General features: G+C 51.0%; 1 protein-coding gene across 2 annotated transcripts in view; it reads right to left on the bottom strand.

The window, feature by feature from the left end:
* The window catches only part of smap1 (small ArfGAP 1), a 72,587-nt gene that overhangs the window by 23,035 nt on the left and 27,891 nt on the right, over positions 1 to 21,661 (bottom strand). The window contains exons 5-6 of one of the 2 annotated variants that reach the window (XM_061228011.1): positions 19,417 to 19,488; positions 17,557 to 17,634 (exon numbers count right to left, since the gene is read on the bottom strand). In XM_061228011.1, the coding sequence (XP_061083995.1) occupies positions 17,557 to 17,634; positions 19,417 to 19,488 (150 nt within the window). The remainder of the gene's footprint in view (positions 1 to 17,556; positions 17,635 to 19,416; positions 19,489 to 21,661) is intronic. The other variant, XM_061228012.1, reaches the window with a different exon arrangement.

Here is a 21,661-nt window from a genome sequence, read left to right on the forward strand (position 1 = left end):
TGCAAATCAGCAAGTTAAAGACAGGCTTTTAAAGCGAGGGGGTGTTTTTGCCTTTGAAAGTGCATGGTGCCCAAAAGCGTTTTCTGCCAGCAGACGTGTACGGGTGAAGATTTTCAAAAAGCCTCGGCCTTGAATAATGCAGGGGCGAGAGGAGCGGATGAAAGTCAAAACCCAGTGAACCTTAACACGGCCGCGCGCAAACCCAGCGCAGACCCAACGCACGTCCCAAACGCACAGAACCCCCGCCCCACCACACACCAGCCTGGGCTCCTTCTTCATCCCAGCTCTCCTCAAACATCCTCCTCTTCCTCACGGTGGGGGCGAACCTTCACCCCCTCAGCTGAGGAAACGCACCTGAGGGTTGAGTCACGGTAACGGCAACGCTCGACCAAAACGACAGAAAACAATATATTTGTGTCAGAGAGACGATCCAGAGCCCCTCGTGCCTATCGCAATAACAGACAGTCCATGCAGGGGAAACGGAGGGTGAGACCCTGGAGAAGCCGCAGGGCTGAGTGTTGCGTTAGCCGCAGGGGTTTAGTGAAGCCGGTGAGAACAGAACCGCAGGAGTGCAGAGGAGGGCAGCAGGGCCCGGAGGACGAGCCGCACAGAGGAGGTGTGAGAAAGGGGCGGAGCCTCCGTCCAGCGAAAGGCTGAGGCCCGGTGTCCCGCGCGAGACGCTCTGATGTGAGGGGAGGAAATGAGCATTTGCTCACGAGGCGGCCGGTCATAGCGGCTAACGCGCGTCTTATTTCCGCACTTATTAAACGGAAGCTGCGGCCGCTTTGCATAAAGTAATTGGATTTGTGTTTCTGCCGGGCCGACTCTAGCGGGAAGCCGGACGGGAGTCCTGGGAGGGGTTAGCGGGGAGAGCGGCCGCACCTCCGCTCAAAGCTGTGTCTGTGTGTCTGTGCGTCTGTGCGTCTGTGCGTCTGTGCGTCTGTGCGTCTGTGCGCCTGTGCGCCTGTGCGTCTGTGCGCCTGTGCGTCTGTGCGTCTGTGCGTCTGTGCGTCTGTGTGCCTGTGCGCCTGTGCGCCTGTGCGTCTGTGTGTCTGTGCGTCTGTGCGTCTGTGCGTCTGTGCGTCTGTGTGCCTGTGTGCCTGTGTGTCTGTGTGCCTGCGTGTCTGTGTGACTGTCCATACGAGTGAGCCTCATCCCCGCTCAGAGTGTCTCTGGCTCTGAGATGCGGAGATCTCCTGCGGCTTACGCTAGCGCTGTGGAGGCCTGCTCTTCGTCTGCCTGCCTGACAGCGATAAAGTTTTAATTAAGACTTTTTACAAGCTTATCTTCACCATGAATGTTCCGCACAAGAATAGAGCAAGTTCTGTCTGAAGCCCATTAATGGAGAAAAAATGTATGATATCAGTAATAATTAACCTGTGTTAATAAGAATAAATAAAAATTATAACAATAACAACAATACAACTAATAATATTGGGGCTGCTTTTGGGGTGACGTTAGCTCAGGAGGTAAGAGCAGTCGTCTGGCAGTCGGAGGGTTGCCAGTTTGATCCCGTCCTGGGTGTGTCGAAATGTCCCTGAGCAAGACGCCTAACCCCCAAATGCTCCTGACGAGCTGGTTGGTGCCTTGCATGGCAGCCAATCGAAGTTGGTGTGTGTGTGTGTGTGTGTGTGTATGAATGGGTGAATGAGAAGCATCAATTTTACAGCGCTTTGGATAAAGGCGCTATATAAATGCCAACCATTTACCGTGTGTGTGTGTGTGTGTGTGTGTGTGTGTGTGTGTGAATGAGAAGCATCAATTGTACAGCGCTTTGGATAGGAGCAGAGAGGTGCCGCGACCACCACACAGCGTTAGAGAAAGAGCGGCAGCTTGATCTCCCTCCCTCCCTCCCTCCCTCCCGTTCCCGGAGCTATCGTGGCTGTTTGAAGAGTCACTCTGCAGGCCACCTGCAGCGAGGGCCTCTCCTGCACTGGCACAACCTGGCGACTCGCGCAGGCTTGTTCTGGAGTACGTTTTGACGGTGTTAGTGTGCAGAGCGAGAGCGGGACTCTTACGCACTGCGGGGAAGCTCTCACACACTGTAATGGGCAGTTTGGTGGTGTTAACTGAGCAGTGCTCTCTATGTGCCTATTACAACGTTCAATGGAATATCATCTGCTTACAGCTGCTCCAGTTCTGCTGAATTGGCCCTGTGCTGCTCTGCTGTGGGGCTCTCAGCTCTGCTGAATGGGCCCTGTGTGCTGCTCCACTGTGAGGCTCTCAGCTCTGCTGAATGGGCCCTGTGCTGCTCTGCTGTGGGGCTGTGTCAACTCTGCTGAATGAACCCTGTGCTGCTCCACTGTGGGGCTCTCAGCTCTGCTGAATGAACCCTGTGCTGCTCTGCTGTGGGGCTCTTAGCTCTGCTGAATGGGCCCTGTGCTGCTCTGTTGTGGGGCTCTCAGCCCTGCTGAATACAAGAACAACCAACAGTACAGCAGTCAGATAACAGATAATAGACTCAATACAAGTACAACAGACACCAGCCACAACACAAAACATACACCAGCCACATACTCAATACAGAACATAGGGCCAGATGTACAAAGCCTTTTACATCGATTTTGCACATATGACACATTCGGCCAAGGAAACATGCCTTGTATGTATCAAACTGGCGCACGGGGCTAAATGTAGCTGATTATGTATTCTGTTGAATTTAAGTTTCACGCAATTAACAAGGGTTGAACTGTGCGTGAAATGCATCTGCCTCTAAAGAGCAGGTGTAAAGCAAGTGCAACACAGAGACACAGATCTAGGCTTCCAAGATGCACCGAAATAATCTTTGCAACAAGAATCACACTATTACAACCCCCAGAGCAAGAAATCATCAAACAGATTATTAATAGTAAATATTAATTAATGATTGCAGCCAAGCAATAATTAAGGCTGAGTGTTTGTCACAGAAAATACTTACAAAATTATTTATGAAATTAACCAATCTCATACGAAGCAGAGAGAAGCAACTGAAATAACATGTTCAACCGTAGTGACAGTAACTGAAGTTTCCTCTAGAAACAATGAGCAGGCTAAATGCAATGATACGCTGCTTTTAATCGCTTGTGTCCATCGTGGAAAGAGCTTGTGTTTATTTTGATTAGTTATCCTCTGAAACAATCACGGAAAAGAAACTGCCAAAAGAGCAAAAATCACCTGTGAGTTCTGTGACAAACACCCAGCCGTACAAGTAATTCAGCTTCTGGGAGAAATAAAAGATGTCCTGGAACCGCCTGCACAACGTTCCCATTCTATCCCGGCAATAGTGACACACATCTCACATTTAATTAAACCGACACTAGCTGCCATGGCTGGAATACGTACACATTTTGTCCTGCGCTGGGTAGATTTTTACGTGGCAGCCGGTACATGGATATCGCCAGACGCAGTGAAGATATTCAAAGCGCTGAACACCTGTTTTAACTGCGCTGTTTAAGATCCGTCTCCAGCACAATGCGGTTTGTAGGCAGTCCCATTAACTGATTTGCGTAATGGGCTGTAAATAAGGTGTTAATTTCAGGCAGCCTGCGACCGCACCAACTCACCCTCGTCAGGCCGCATTGTGCGCTGGGAGCTTGGCGTGCGTAAATCTGGCCCAGAGAGACCAGCCGCAACTCAGCACAACAAAGAGACCCACCAGGTACTCGGGAACAATCGAACACCAGCAAGGACATAGACAAGGTGACAGAATCCCGCGTCAATGCCAGGACAGAGGCAGGGAAGGCGCTCAGCTGTAAGACGCTGCAGAGCTTTTCCAGTGAAGTGGTCTGAGATGATGAGGCAGTGGTTTAGGCTCAGTGCAGTGTTACAGTACTTCACACAGAGCCTAGAGCACATGTATTAGCCAATCTCAGGTTTAATCTGTGAGCATTTGGATATTCTCGTCTACAGAGCGTAATGGATTTCCGTCCCGCCGTGCATGATGAATTACGGGTTTGTAATCGTCAAGACTGGGAACATGATGAGCGATCGATCGGTTGACGGACTGGATGACGAAATGATTGAACGACTGCCTGCTCGACTGATTGATTGACTGATTGACTGAAATAAGCGACGTGTTCAGAGGGCGGCGTGAGATGTAGAGTCTCGGAGGAGCGGACGGCTCGCCAGGCAGAGAGGATGCTGGGAAACGAGGGGCCGTCCCCGACGTCCCGGCTGCCAATCAAACAGCCCCGTGCCAAAGAAGGACGACAAGAACGAAAGTGGTCAGAGAGTGGCCCCGCCCAACGTGTCAGAACACGCCCATCCATCCCAGCCGTGAGCTGGCAGAAGCCGTCCGTCTGTCTGTCTGAGCTACTCGGTCAATCACTACTGAACCCGTCCTTCCGTCTGTCCGTGTGAGCCACTCCGCCCCGGCCTCCTCAGTGCGGCTGGCAGGCTGAAGTGGAGAGAGTGTCAGGCCCCTGCAGGTGACGGGAGAGCCGCAGAAGCTTATTAAACTCCCATCATGCCCCAGAGGCAGGGCTCAGTCAGCGCAGTCACTCAGAGCGGAGAGGGGAGGGGAGGGGTATTCTGGCTCTGACTGTCTCAGTGCTCCTCAACATTAATTACCACCGCTGGCCTGGGGCGAGGCTCTGCACACTGCAGTGTGTGTCTAAACCCCACCACGGCAGCCGGGAACTTCCCTCCAGTCAGCCGGCCTCTTGGTCACCAACCCCCTCCAATCAGCCGGCTTCAAAACCAACTCTAATTCAGTCAAACACTGTTGCAGGGGTAAGACTAGGGCTTCCCAACACTTTCGCCAGCGCCCCTACAAGCAGCATCACAGGCGATTTTATACACTAGTACATGCAAGTCTCATTTCTACACCTTTACATAATCATAATAAGATACTACGTCAAAAATGAATCGCTAATAAATACAATATCCACAATATTCAGAATGAGGCTTAACCCAGATGAGGCTTCCCATCCTAAAATATTTCAGAAATAAAACTATGGAAATCCAAACAAACCGGTCTTCAGAGGGGATTTTTCTCCATTCTCTAAGAGAGCCCTGGGGATGCCTGGGTCCCAGGTTGGGAAGTTCTGTCAGGAAGCGAGAATCTGTGCTTTCAAAGTGAGGAAACGCACAGCCTGAAGACTACAGCTCAAACGTCCCGTGTTTCACTTCAGTAAAGTGCTTTACTTCCTTTGACCAGTAAACTGAACAGAAACTCTCTCCTCAGGGAAAGGATTTCCCCTGGTTCTCTCATAGGTGCTGTTTCAGGATATGAGGCTGTTCATAGGAGTTTTTACAAGTTCACATTCACATTAATTATTTAGCAGACAATTTTATCCATGATTCGACAATCCGCCCAGGAGCGATGCCGGGTAAAGGGCCTTGCTCAAGGGCCCAACAGCTGCACAGATCGTATCATGGGCGTACACCAGGGCTTGAACCACCATCCAGGTTGCAGTCAAGCACCTTAGACACTAGGCTCAAGGCTGCCCCAATCTGGCTCGCCCCAAAGGCTGCTGGAAAACTGACGGAACAGACCCGCTGACACATGCCCTGCCTCTACCACCCTGGAGGGGCCTCCTAAGGGTCGCTGGGGCCCAGGGGCACCCTGGCCTGCTGCTCCTCCAGCAGGAGCGCACTGCGCCTCCTCCTCCTGTTTAACTCTAGAGGCTTCTGCCTGATTCCACTGCAGCAGCGTTAACGTTCTCTTCAGAGGAGGAAACTAAATGCTTAACCCTTTAAGGCGTGATATCAGAAAAAAGCGATTACAATGTTCTTAACTGAACAGTCTGGTGCTGATGTCACAATCGCAACGGGTAATTAAAAGCAATGGTGTTCTTGAAGGCAGCCTTTTGGAGACATGGCTCTCACACGCACAGCCACTCACACACACACACACACTCACACACTCACACACTCACACACTCTCACACTCTCACACTCTCACACTCTCACACTCTCACACTCTCACACTCTCACACTCTCACACTCTCACACTCTCACACTCTCACACTCTCACACTCTCACACTCTCACACTCTCACACTCTCACACTCACACACTCACACACTCACACACTCACACACTCACACACTCACACACTCACACACTCACACACTCACACACTCACACACTCACACACTCACACTCACACTCACACTCACACTCACACTCACACGCCCCAGGAGCGAGCCGGCCCAGCTCTCAGACAGGCTAACTCCGTGAAGGCCACAGTAAAGCAGGAGTTTCTGCCACTGAGGGGGGAGGAGGATGTAAAAGACTCCCTGTTCATTTCCCCGTCCTGTCGTGTGCAATAGAGAGTGAAATAAGGCTGCGGTAGTGTAGTTCTCCACAGCGACTGGGACCTGGACCCGTTAAACTCCACTAGGATTTCTGCATGCGTACATTCGCTTCGCTGTCGTTCTCCAGTAAATAACTGCTAAAGGACAGACGCGCTTTTCTCAAGGTCGGGGTCTCGTGTCGCCGGCAGGCTTGCGTCTCCAGATTTGCGGGAGAATTGTGTGTGTGACCGACATGGCGAAAGTTCACCTGGGATTTGGAGAGCTGCAATATGCAGGGTCACGGAGGCAATTACTGCCAGTCCTGTAGCTTAAATACATTCACATCAGATACAAGGGGACTGGCTGAGTCCTGTTGCTTAAATACATTCACATCAGATACAAGGGGACTGGCTGAGTCCTGTTGCTTAAATACATTCACATCAGATACAAGGGGACAGGCTCAGTCCTGTCGCTTAAATACATTCACATCAGATACACAGGGACCGGCTGAGTCCAGTCGCTTAAATACATTCACATCAGATACACAGGGACCGGCTGAGTCCTGTTGCTTAAATAAACTCACATCAGATACACAGTGTGCCGCGATGGAGGAGGCTGTCCCTGCCACAGGCCTACAGGGGCTGCAGGATAAAGAGCAGGGCTGTGGCTGTGCCTGGGGCTGGGAGTTCCCCCAGTTCTGAAGTAGTCAGGCACAGCTCAAAAGTAGCCGCTATTGTCCGTTTTCTCTTCCTGATTGTCTAATTGCTTGTTACATACGGCCATTGTATTACACATTGCACTTCATTGTAGGTAATAAAATAATAATCCAAAGCGATTTATCCAAAGTTGACTGACCAGGGGACAATCCCCCCTGGAGAAATGTGGGCTTAAGGACTTTTCTCAAGGGCTCAACAGCTGTGCAGATCTTGTGGCTACTCCCAGTCATGTACCTTAACCACAAGGCTACAGGCCGCCCCGTCAACTCCACTCAACCGACAGTGTAAGGAGCTTATTTTTCATCAAGTTTAGTCAAATGAAGCCCTTCAGCTGAAGATGCGATGTTACTGCCCGTGCTGCCTGCGTCTATACACCTACATCATCTTGTGAGATGCTGGCTCTAAGGATGCACATCTGAGACTAACTGACCTGTTGCTCTCTCTGCAGCTGGATGATCAAAGTCATCCTCACTCTACAAAAATAAACAATTCATTTTTATTTAATCTTACAATAACTGTTCAATGAACCGTTCAATGTTTAAATATTTTCTCTACCTTCGAATAAAAATGAAGATGGCATTATGCACAGAACTACAAAATTGGGAGCGATCAAGCTCGATAGGCTACGCACATGTGTATATAACTACATATTTCATAAGCTACCAAAGATATATGTTGACTCAGAATGTGAAGAACACACTGTTTTTGTGTTCACATTCTCAGCAGTAAAAGAACACATTGCTCTTTTTTAACAAAGCCAGTGATTGTCCGCTGCCCACACTTCCTTGGGCTTCTATTTTCGTTGGCCACGGTGGAGCTGTAAAAACACTGAAGACTGCACAGATTACACTAGGCCAGGAACATCGGAAAGCATGCACGACCGTGAGGCTATATTGCCAATATCAATGCGCACGTTTTTTCTGAATTATAGCCAACTAAAGCCGTAGCGTGGCTGGGATTTGTTACCCTCATGCATACGCTAATCTTCCGCTGTCAGCACCGCGGCCCATGAATTTTCTTTGAGCTGCGGTGGAGGCTGCGTAAGGAAAACATCGAGACGGAACAGAGGAAAGTGGGGACTTTTCTCTACTTGATCAAATTTCGAGTGGGATTCCGTTCTGACATCAGCTAGTTTGAGCTAGACAGCGGTGTGACAGCAGGGAATGGTCGCTTCTGCGTGAATCAGGCTTTAGGTTATGTTTTCATTTGACTAGCTGCAGTTCAGACAACGGCGAGTTAACAAAAAAAAAGCAAAATTATCTGGCACAAAAAAATAGGTAGGTTACTTAGACAAACTGTAGGATGAACGGTCTGTTTAACCTGCCTCCCAAAGCATACTGAAGAGGCAAGTGCACGTTAGACACATAAGACTGGTGAGAGTACACTCTGAGTGCTCTCTGGTCTTGGCACTGGATGCTCTGAGACCTAATAACCAAACACACCAAACATCTGTGAGCTTGCTGCAGTTTGTTTTTGTTTTAATTGGCCAAGAGGGCTCAAGTTAAAATCCGTGACTGACGGGATTGGAAAGAGGATAGGTGGTCTAGACTATTGAAAAATCAACATCAGGTTGTATTGGGCGGCTAGTTCCCGCACGTTTTGCTCCTACAGAAGTAGCCGGGCTTTACCAGTGCAGTAGCCGGCCTATATAGCCGGCGGCCGGCTCTTGTGGAACTCACTGCCTCCAGGGGCTGCCTGTGCCTGGGGCTGGCTGTCTAACGTTCCAGAGAAATACACAGCTGCAGGGACCATTATGCTCAAACAAACCCACTGCCAATACTGTGCACCAACCTACTCTCAGAACTGCGCACTAACCCACTGACAAAACAGCTCTCACTAGCCTAGTCTCAGAACTGCATTAACCTACTCTCAGAACTGTGTACAAACTAACCCACTGCCCAAACAACGCTCTAAATAGCCTACCCTCAGAACTATGCATTAACCCACTGCCCAAACAACGCTCTAAATAGCCTACTCTCAGAACTGTGCACTAACCCACTGCCCAAACAGCGCTCTAAATAGCCTAGTCTCAGAAGTCAAAGCAGAGAACTCAGAAGCAGAGAACAGTCACCCTGGGCGGTGTGGAGGATTTCCATACCGCCCTTTACATTGTGCATGAGGTCTTCTTTTCTCTGGCTAAAAGATGCAGCTCTGACATTTGTTACTGCTTTCGACACGGCCTTAAATATCTTATCAGCATTAATTATGCATTACACCTCGGAGGGAGTTGAGAGAATAGATCACCTGCCAGCAGTACACATACATTATCACAAGAAGAGGGGGCTGAGCCAGAGAAAGGAAGACCTCATGCACAATGCAGAGGGCGGTGAGTGAATCCTCCCCATCCGCCCAGGGTGACTGTTCTCTGCCTGCACAGCGCGACTGAGCCTCTGATATACAAACACAGGCAATATCTGCGCCGGAATGGAGGGCCGGAGTCCATCCCGGCTCAGATAAAGGTTTGCTGCTGCAGGCTCGGGGGCAGGGAGGCTCTTTCCCTTGTCACCTTCGTTCAGCTCTCTGCCCTGGCTCAGGCCCGAAATCAGGGGGCGCATGATGCAATGCAGCTACTACTGCAGTGGGTTAATTAGCTATGGTACATTAGCATGCAGTCAGTGCTTTAGTACATTAGCATTCTGTTTACCTGCAGTGGGTTAATTAGAGTGTTAGCTGCGGTGTATTAGCATGCGGTCAGTGTGTTAGCTGCAGTACATTAGCATGTGGTTTACCTACAGTGGGTTAATTAGAGCACGTTAACTGCAGTACATTAGCATGTGGTTTACCTGCAGTGGGTTAATTAGAGCATGTTAGCTCCAGTACATTAGCATGCAGTCAGTGCGTTAGCTGCAGTACTTTAGCATGTGGTTTACCTGCAGTGGGTTATTTATAGCATGTCATCTGCAGTACATTAGCATGCAGTCAGTGCATTAGCTATGTTGAGCAAGGCTTTGTCAGTGGGTTAGGTAATGCACAGTTCTGAGACTAGGCTAGTTAGAGCACAGTTTAGTCAGTGGGTTAGTTAGTGCGCAGTTCTGAAGGAAGGGTAATGCAGTTTAGTCAGTGTGTTAGTGCACAGTATTGGCAGTGGGTTTGTTTGAGCATAATGGTCCCTGCAGCTGTGGATTTCTCTGGAACGTTACACAGCCAGCCCCAGGCACAGCCACAGCCCTGCTCTTTATCCTGCAGCCCCTGTAGACCTGTGGCAGGGACAGCCTCCTCCATCACGGCTCACCCTGTATCTGATGTGAGTTTATTTAAGCAACAGGACTCAGCCGGTCCCTGTGTATCTGATGTGAATGTATTTAAGCAACAGGACTCAGCCGGTCCCCTTGTATCTGATGTGAACGTATTTAAGCTACAGGACTGGCAGTAATTGCCTCCGTGACCCTGCATATCGCAGCTCTCCAAATCCCAGGTGAACTTTCGCCATGTCGGTCACACACACAATTCTCCCGTGAATCTGAAGACGCAAGCCTGCCGGCGACACGAGACCCCGACCTTGAGAAAAGCGCGTCTGTCCTTTAGCAGTTATTTACTGGAGAACGACAGCGAAGCGAATGTACGCATGCAGAAATCCTAGTGGAGTTTAACGGGTCCAGGTCCCAGTCACTGTGGAGAACTACACTACTGCAGCCTTATTTCACTCTCTATCGCACACTACAGGACTTTTCTCTGCGCATAACGTCTTCAAAAACAGACCAGTCTCGCAGTGCATCTTCACGCACTGTAGCTGTAAGATTTTCGTCAGTGCAAACAGCTTATCAGATCTTGCAAACAGCTGTTGTCTGTTTTGAATTCCCTAACGTATAATTCCGATTCTAAAATGGAGCTTTGGCAAGATTTGTGAAAATGGCAGAAGTAACCAGAGTCATTTCAACATGCGTTAATACTGGAGATGTGGGTAAAATCTCGCTCTGGCAGCAAGACGCCGGCCTCGAAAGCGTCACTCGCCCCGGCAGCAACGTGCCGGGCCTGGAGCGGGTCCCGAACGGAAGCACAGGAGGGAGCACGGCACTGTCAGTGGAGGACCACGCGAGCCTGGCCGCCCTCGGATCAGCTGACCCGGCGTCACTGCGAAGGCCGCTTTTCCGGGGCCTTCCGTCACCACCGGCAGGGCGAGGCGGAGGGCGTGGGGCCGATACGCCCCTGGTGTCCCCTGACGGGGGGGGGGGGGGGGATGCACCCCCACATCACACACGCTGAAACAAGGCCAGCGCCACTTTCAAAGCAAGGGAATGGCACGGGCTCTACTTTGATAATTTATTCATGCTGCAAAATAAAGAAAACATGCACTTCCTCTCCACGGGAAGAGAGAGAGAGAGAGAGAGAGAGAGAGAGAGAGAGAGAGAGAGAGAGAGAGAGAGAGAGAGAGAGAGAGAGAGAGAGAGGAGAGAGAGAGAGAGAGAGAGAGAGAGAGAGAGAGAGAGAGAGAGAGAGAGAGAGAGAGACGTACGTTTATATGATACGTTTTATATCATAACAGTTCATAGCTAATAAATGCTGGAACAGTGTTATAGCCGTTATTTTTGCCACACTGTTTGTTTTGTTAGTATTATTACTATGATTGATTGACTGTTGTTGTTGTCATCTTCATCACTATGCTTTGGCAATACGTATTTTGTAGCATGTCGTGACAATAAAGCATTTGAATTTCATTGAAAATTAAATTGAGAGAAAGAGAGCGGAGAGGGATAGACGGAGAGAGAGGGAGAGGGAGAGGGAGAGGGAGAGAGGGAGAGAGAGAGGGAGAGGGATAGAGGGAGAGAGACACTGCAGCCTCGTGCCCCTCCCCCAGGTCATCACTCCCACGGTGTCGGAGGAACGTGTGAAATCTGCAGCTTACACACATCTCTGCAAGAGCATATGCGCACACACACATTCAGATACGCATGCATGCGCACGCGTATACACACATTACTGAGCACACATGCGCCAAGACATACATACATGCACACACACACACACACACACACACACACACACACACACACACACACACACACACACACACACACACACACACACACACACACACACACACACACACAGGCAAACAGGATGCACGCACACACAGAATTTCTGATTTCTGGGACTGTCAGCAGCTTAAAGAAAGAGGACAGGAGTGAAAACAAGGGGCAAGAACAACAGGATTTAAAGGGCTTAGAGAACGAGAGGAAATACTGCAGGTATCAGTCCTATCTACCCTCCTACTGCCACACACACACACACACACACACCTCAACCACGCACACACACACACACACACACACACACACACACACACACAACCAGAAGCCAGTGTGTGAAAACACCTGCATCACACACACACTCCCCGGCTGACCTCCGGTGACACTTGCGTAATGCTGGGAAACAGCCAGCGACACGGTCAGGCCACAAACGCGCTCATCAGCCGCACAATCCCGCTTTAATGAGGACAGGGAGCTGCTAATGGCGCTTCTACTTAAGGCCTGAAAGGGCTCTGTTCCTCTTAATGAGCACACTGAAGACTGCACAGCTGCACGCGTGTTTCCAAACTCAACATCGCTCCTCTTTCCAGCTCTAGCCAGGCCTCCAATCAAAAGCCAGCGCCCACCCCTCGCCCCGAGTAGCCTCCTGACTGGCTCGTACTGTTAAGGCACTGTTCTGCGGCACAGATGGGCTCCAGGGTGTGGTATCGAACCCGGGCCGAACCAGAGCCGTGCACAACCGGCTGAGGATGAGGGCGACTCTCTGACGCGTCGGAAGGCCGGAAGCATGTCGGTTGAGTCGGTCTCACTCTTCCCCTGACTCACGTCTGTGTGAGTCTGGCTTGTGAACGGAGGCGCGATAAGAAGCGGGGCTCGTACGACACGCCTGTCTGCACTCGCCAAGAGACCACCTTCCAGGTTGCAGCGATGACAAAATGCATGATAAAATAAGCCTGATGTGATAAAACATGCTGATAAAAATAGGATGGCCATTAAAAAAAAAGTGGAGAAAAAGTAGAGAATTTTTTTGTTATGATAAAAAAAGAGCCTCCCTGTCTGAGACAACACCCACTCTGAACCGTGCCAAAACTTAACGATCCTCGGTAAACCCAGCCGGGAGTACGCCGCTAATGCTAATGCTACAGCTAATGCTAACGTTAATGCTACCGCTACTGTGTGTCGCTCTCTCCATACCCGCTGATAGACAGCCGGGTGCATGAATGTGGTCACAATCAATCTGGAGTAAGCCTTTATCTGGAGCTGGCAGTGGTCTCGAGAGGAAAGGGGGGGAAAAAAGAAATAAAAATGAAAAATCAGCACAGCTGCGTCTTAACCGGGAAGATCTCCCCGCTCTTCGCAGTCCTTCTGTAAGCCTGGCTGTTCTCCTGCCCCAGCTGGGGGAGTAATTATTTTAAAAGCTCTGCTCGTCTCAGACTGCTGAAACGCATTACCAGGACAGCGCGCTGCGTGGGCGCTGGGATTCGCACCGCCGTTTAAGGGGAAGAAAGCCTCCGTTAGCGCAACTGTCAAACGCCAGCGCCATTTCAGCGTTTCAGAGAGGAGAGCCCCATCAGCATCAACACACGCTGCAGAGAGGGCCACTCACACACACACACACTGCAGAGAGGCCCATTCACACACTCTCACACACACACACTCACACTCACACTCACACTCACACTCACACTCACACTCACACTCACACTCACACTCACACTCACACTCACACTCACACTCACACTCACACTCACACACCGCAGAGAGGACCCATTCACACACACACACACACACACACACACACACCGCAGAGAGGACCCATTCACACACACACTCGCACACACTCACACACTCACACACACTCACACACTCACACACTCACACACTCACACACTCACACACACTCACACACTCACACACACTCACACACACTCACACACACTCACACACACACACACACACACGCTGCAGAGAGGACCCATTCACACACACACACTCACACACTGCAGAGAGGACCCATTCACACACACACACACACACACTCACACACACACACACACACACACACACACACACACACTCAAATACAAACACAGCAGAGAGGACCCATTCACTCACACACACACACACACACACACACACACACGCTGCAGAGAGGACCCATTCACACACACACACACTGCAGAGGACTCTCACACACTCTCACACACTCTCACACACTCTCACACACTCTCACACACTCTCACACACTCACACACACTCACACACACTCACACACACACTCTCACACACACTCTCACACACACTCTCACACACACTCTCACACACACTCTCACACACACTCACACTCACACACACACACTCACACACACACACTCACACACACACACTCACACACACACTCACACACACACTCACACACACACTCACACACACTCACACACACTCACACACACTCACACACACACTCACACACACACTCTGACACTGCAGAGAGGCCCCATTCACACACACACACACACACACACACACACTGCCGAGGACTCACTCACACACACACTCTCACATACACTCTCACACACACACACACACACACAGGGCCCATTCTCTCTCACACACACACACACACACACACACAGGGCCCATTCTCACACACAGACACACTATAATTATGCCTACATACAGGCGCACAAGCGCACCCTCATAACTATGCCTGCGCACACACTGCATTAACCAGGAGATTTCTCCTTGACATTGTGCTGAACTGAGTGGAATCCAGCTGATGGTGCCTCTGATGGTACAAGCAAACGTGCATCCCCGCAATTCAGCCATGTTCACGCGCCGTACTGTTGTACAAACAGCCTTTCAGTGCTCGCAGAAACATGCAGGTGTACAGCTTGGAGCACGGTCGCTTAACAGCTTAACCCGGGAGAGCCCGACCCCCGGCCGACAGGGATGGGGAAAAAACGTCACATGACAAACCCGCCAGGCCCGCCCACCGCTCCAGACCTCCTCCTGACCCCTCTGCGACCCCAAGGGACCGCTCCGCTGCATCTGAGGGCCCCGCCTCCCGAGCAGGTAACCCCCAAACCCGCCTCCCCAGCTCCCCCTGCCTGTCACCCCGCATTCCCACAGCTGCACAGTAACCGCTCCGCTAGTTCAGCCCAGGGGCCGTCACGGTAGTCTTTTTATTCCCAGCATGCTTTTCCAAAGCGGGTGGCCCAGGCGACCCCCCCCTTTACCCCCCGGTCTCCCCCCTCCGGTGGGCTGCTCAGGCACTGCACTGGCCCAGGCGGGGGCTATGAATATCACTGCGCTCCTCTCTCTCCCCCATTACACAGGCAGGTCTGAAGCGCGTGGAGATTAACCGGCAGTGACAGGTAAATGAAGGCGGGTGATGGGGACGCATTCCGCTCCGTGGCGAAGGCGCGGCTCAGAGACGCGCGTGGACAGCCCTTTTCGCCGGGCCGTTCCGGCGAGCCCCGACACGATTAAGTATTGATGAACAGCTCCCGTCGCCTTCCCGCTCTCCGGCTTTCCGGCGGGGAAGCGCGGGCGGGAACAGAACACGCGTTTAAACGGCTGGGATCGCGCGCTAAAGTGGCGACAACACACGCTCATTCGCTCTCACACTCACTCTCACTCTCACTCTCACACTCACACTCACTCTCACACTCACTCTCACACTCACTCTCACACTCACTCTCACTCTCACTCTCACTCTCACTCTCACTCTCACTCTCACTCTCACACTCACACTCACACTCACACACTCACACTCACACTCACTCTCACTCTCACTCTCACTCTCACTCTCACTCTCACTCTCACTCTCACTCTCACTCTCACACTCACTCACACTCACTCTCTCTCACTCTCACTCTCACACTCACTCTCACTCTCACTCTCACTCTCACACTCACTCTCACACTCACTCTCACACTCACTCTCACACTCACTCTCACACTCACACTCACTCTCACACTCACACTCACTCTCACACTCACACTCACACTCACTCTCACACTCACTCTCACTCTCACACTCACTCTCACACTCACTCTCACACTCACACACGCACGCACACACACACACGCACACACACACGCACGCACACACATGCTGCTGTAATTAACGAGGCGGAGGCAGCCAGGCGGCCGGCGGGAAGAGCGTATCGCCGCGGTAACCTCCGCATCCCAGAGAGGTGAGCGGGCTCTCTGACCCACGCCCGCGCCTCACTTCCTGCGGGAGGAAGTCCGGGACCGCGGGAGGAGAGAGTTGGCGGGCGGGGCCTCGGCGAAGGTCAGCGCTAATAAGTAAGAAGGACGGGGCCTGCCAGCAGTGTTCACGCTTAACGGACAACCTGATTATGACTTATTACACGCCACGCCCGCGCTCACACACAGGCCTGAGGAACCAGAGAGAGTGGGGCTCTACTGCACCCTGCTAGTGCATTTTACACACACACACACACACACACACACACACACAGCCCCACACTCATTTCACACACACACACACACACACACACACAGCCCCACACTCATTTCTCACACACACACACACACACACACACACACACAGCCCCACACTCATTTTACACACACACACACACACACACACACACGCACTCATTTTACACACACACACACACACACACACACACACACACACACACACACAGCCCCACACTCATTTTACACACACACACACACACACACACACACACAGCCCCACACTAATTTTACACACACACACACACACACACACACGCACTCATTTTACACACACACACGCACACACACACACGCACACGCACACATTTTACACACACCCCCCCACGCTCATTTTACACACCCCCACACTCATTATGTTCACGGTTCATTTCTCCGATACCCTGTAACTCAGAAACTGTCTAAGTTAAAAACCCTTACGTTCAGTATGGGGACTGTTTGAGGAATTTGACAATTACTTGCAGTATTATGGGATGCATGTGTGTAGAGCGGCACAAACAGCCCGGTGGAATGCACAGAGCTTTGAAGAAAAGGACGTGTAATTATCCTGCATCAGCCACAATGAGCCAGAAGAAATGCTCGCCCACTGCATCACAAGACTGTGAGATCTGTGCTGTGTGTGTGGGCACCGTCCTGTGTGACACGCATGTATGGCTGTACACACACACACAGATATGATGGGAATCTCCAGAGGTTAAAACCAGGCCAGCTTCTTGGCATGGAGAGGGGACTGCATCTATAATCCACCCACCCCAGAGGCTGAACCCTGGACCCAAGGTCCCCCCGTCCTCCCCAGCCAATTACAGCCCTCACAGAGAGAGAGCAGCTTCCTGCCCAGCTCTGTGTGCATAGCATGCTAATCTCACACACACACCCGCCACACACACACGCATACACACACACCACACACATACACACACGCCACACACACACACACACACACACACACGCATACACGCATACACACACACACACACACACACACACACACACACACACGCCACACGCCACACGCCACACACACACACACACGCATACACGCATACACACACCACACACCACACACCACACACCACACACCACACACCACGCATACACACACCACACACCACACACCACACACACACTTCCACTGCTGCCCTCACCTTCTCCAAGGAGCTGGGCTTGGTCCCTCTTTCACTCTCTCTTTCCTTCTTCTTCTCTTCCTTCTTCTCCCTTTCTTTCTGTGAGAGAGAGAGGGGAGGGAAAGAAAGAAAGGGTGTAGAGATGGGAGAGAAAGAGAAAGAGAGGGGGGAAGAGAGAAAGGGGGTAGAGATGGGAGAGAAGGACAGAGAGAAAGAGAAAGAGAGGGAGAAGAGAGAAAGAGAAAGAGAGAGAGAGAACTGGTAAGCGGCAGCTTTGGAGTAGAGTCATTTACAGTCCAAACATGTGGGAATAACACTGCTTCCCTGGCAGAGGGAGATAAGTTGGGAGAAAAATGTTGATTTGATGAGAAGAAAGAAAGAAAAAAAAAAAAGGTCTGCTAAGTTTGCAGGGTTCAAAGTGAAGCCGAGAGAGATAACTCTGACAGATTATCTCCTGCAGTTTGAAATGAGGCAGGGAAATCAACAGCCCCCACCCCAAAGACAGGTTAGCAGCCTGACAGACTCCAGCGCGTTGAACAAATTCCTGCTCTGTGGGGATATCCTGCAATCAAATTAGACCTCTGGTGAGATGCCAGAGCAATTATGAATAATGAAAACCTCATAAAGAGTTCAAACACTGTTATCGAACAGACATGCCCACCCCACCCTCTGCTCCCTCCTCCCTCTCCCAGGTTGGAATAAAATCAATTTTCGGAGAAGAGAACTGGCATATCTCTCTGGAGCGCGTTTTAAAGACAAATAAGCGTCTGCATATTTTCATGGCAAAGGAGCGCTATGATTAGCTTTGAAAGGAATAAAGGGGCTGCTTAACGAGACCCTTTTTGCACATTTGCAGATTTTATGAGCATATTGATCAGCCCAAGTCTTCCTCCTTTACGGACTGGGCACAGGCTTTGATCAATTTTAACGCTCCTCAGGACAGACGTACGGAAAACACTGGACAGATTGCTATTGTGGCTATTGAGAACGGCCAACCTAACAGAGCCTTACAGAACTGACCTGATAAGTGTGTCATAAAACACACATACCATCTAGCAAAAATGTTATGGCCCTAACGGAAGATCCATAACAAATCTTTGTCTCGGGAAGCTTGGTTTCCATGGCATGTTTCCCAACTATCGTCACTGTCAGTGCCGGTTATAGTTGTGGTGTGGTCTCCGGTATCCATTTCAGTTACAACGATTTTTAAAATGACATTTATAGTTATCGTTATAGTTATCGCTCTTGGTGTGGATGGGTCTTTATGTCTTATAAGTTGTTTGTATTGTACGTGCAGTTTGCCTGGTCTTGTACTCGTTCCCGCCTTGTGGTAGTATTCTCAAATAACATGTCCATGTTGAGTAGTACTCCAGACTTCTCCCACAGGAGGTCACGCCCCCCCAGCTTTGAGTGACAGCCTGTCTGTGATGTCGCTCCTCTCCCACAGGGCCTGGGCTACAGCACTACAGACCCTTCTGATGTCTCCCCGTCTGACAGGAAGTCCCCTCTCTCTCACACGAGAGCGCTTGGAGTCTTCCTCGGAGGAGGGCTACGGTGTCAGATCACAGACAGGGTTGGCCAGGCTTTGTTCGGATACACCAGTGTCAGAAGATGACGTTTCCTCCGCTTTCCGAACGGAGCGGTCGGCAGGCTGCGGCCCTATGCCCTGACTCAGTGATGTCACGCTAGACTGCGCTCAGACTCACAGGGAGATGGGACATCAAGGCTCCACAGAGCTGGTGTCAGCACATTTTTCACATGGCATATAGAACAACAAACCACATGGAAAAATCACAGTGTAGCACAGGGCACAGAGACGGCAAAGTGTAGCACAGGGTATAGGACAGCACAGTGCAGCACAGGGCACAGAGACTGCAGTACCTCCAGCTTGCTTTTCTCAGCTTGGTGCGAGGAGGGCGAGGAGGCCGAGGGAAGAGCAGCATCATTAGACTTCTGCACAGAGAAAGGTAGAGGGAGAGAGAGGGAGAGCAAGGCAGAGCGAGGGAGAGGGAGAGGGAGAGAGAGAGAGAGAGAGAGAGAGAGAGAGAGAGGGCAAGAGAATTAGCGCGAGAAGGTGAGCAAAGGAGGGGGAAGAAAGGGAGTGAGGGGGTGAGCAAGAGAGGGGAACAGAGTGAGAGAGAGAAAGCGAGAGAGGAGGAGGGCAAGAGAAAGAGAGAGAGGCAGATGAAGAGAAATCAGATTTAACAGGCAGCAGTGACAATGCCTACACACTGCCTAATTATACCGCCTCTGGGAGATCTGGAGAGAGACAACACTGTGATGTTCAGAAGCAGAAAAAACGCCTCATAAAGAATACAAATGGTCCCATAAGAAATTCCAGGAAAGAAACGCAGACAGACACTTGAAATGAAGCAATCAGAAATGAGGCTCACAGAAAGCAGCGCACACACCGCACAGGGGGGGCAAGGGGACCAAAATCCAACGGTTGAGAATTAGTCTTGGCTGCGGACGTTGTGACCGGGAGAGGCAGTAAAGTCTATCCGGTGACGCCGTACGGGTTTAGACTGATGCCCCCGCTGACCTCCGCAGAGCGCCCTGACGGGACCTCGCTGGGAGGACGCCAGAGGTTCCGCGGCCCCCGCGTTCGATCCGCCGGGCGAAAGCGGCTCCGCCCGGGCCCCAGCTCTCCACACCCCGGGCCCTGGAGGCCGCGGCGGGGCCGGGTTATTGCAGAGTGTCGGGGACGGCCGTTATTCGGCTGATGGATTCCCTCATAAGGCGCCTTTTATTGGGTTAGCATCAACGGGACACTTAGGCCCGCCAGACGCCCGGATTCATTAGAGGCCGGCTAAGTAATACTCTTCAAAACTTCCTCGCCCATTAATAACGCAAACGGCATCATGGGAAATAACAGGAGGCGGCGGGCTGCAGCTCGGCGGGGCGAGCCGGCGGCCGGTCAATACGCTGTCACGGCAACCCTCCGAACGCGCAACTTCATTACATTTACAGACCTGCGAACACTCGGCTCCGCACCGCGCGCGGAGAATCGACATCCCGGTTTACTTTCACACGCTCTGCCGCTTTCAGGCCAGAAGAAGAATACATTATCAATACATAAGCGCGCTTACTTACAGGGGCTGCACCGCAGCCCACAGTACAAATAACGAATTGATAAACAAATTGAATAACTGGAAAAGGAAAACAGTCAGTAATTACGCTTTCCTGGAGGGAAGCCTTTTCTAGATTTCAGACTTTGAGCAAAGAGGAGTTGAAAGAGGTGCCAGGGGGCACGAGGAAACACACGCACACACGCACACGCACGCACACGCACACACACGCACACACACGCACACACACGCACACACACGCACACACACAGGCCTGTGGCCATTGAAGACGGGGCACAGTCTGTTATCCAAAACGAAATGCCGAACTCGTTTTCGCTAATTAGGAAAGCCCTCTGGGAAATCTAGCGAAATAATTTTCTTCATTTGTTTTTCCTACACACTTTAATATGGAGGAGTGGTGAAAACATTCTTTCAATTTTATTCCAACAATGGCCATCTCCTCCGACTCTTGTTACTCATCCAGCGCTCCCCATGCAGAAAGGCCTCGGAGTCATTTTGCTCCCTCATAAATTTAACTGCATTACTTTATTTTTCTTTTCCATGTGGGCACATTTGTTTTGATGCTCAAAATAACATCAAAAAATGATGACAAGAATGCATAAACAAGGAAGACGGCTGACGGTAAATCTCCAAGGACATTGATCTACTCCGCTCCCACATCTGTGCGCAGCGGGCAAAAGCCATTCAAATAATAACGCAATTACTCCCGTACGAAAGGAGGGAAAAAAGAAACCAGAAATCTCACGTCGAAATAACCCGGCTATGGAAAGTGATCAGGAACAGTGTGTGACTATTCTGCTGAACCGAATGCACTCCGGTCACCGTGGTTACCAACAATGCTGATGTCACAGAGGACTCGAGTGAATTCTGCCTCGCATGCATCCTCAAACAGGCCTGTAATACCACTGCGTAATTTGCTGTTCCTGACAAGAGAACACAGAAATCTCTGTCACTCACACACACACACACACACACACACACAGAATGCGCTGTCCTCACTCTCCATTGAGGCAACCCGTATCATAACTCCTATACGC

Source organism: Conger conger, chromosome 18, assembly GCF_963514075.1.
Source record: "Conger conger chromosome 18, fConCon1.1, whole genome shotgun sequence".
In the NCBI taxonomy this organism is placed as follows: Eukaryota; Metazoa; Chordata; class Actinopteri; order Anguilliformes; family Congridae; genus Conger; species Conger conger.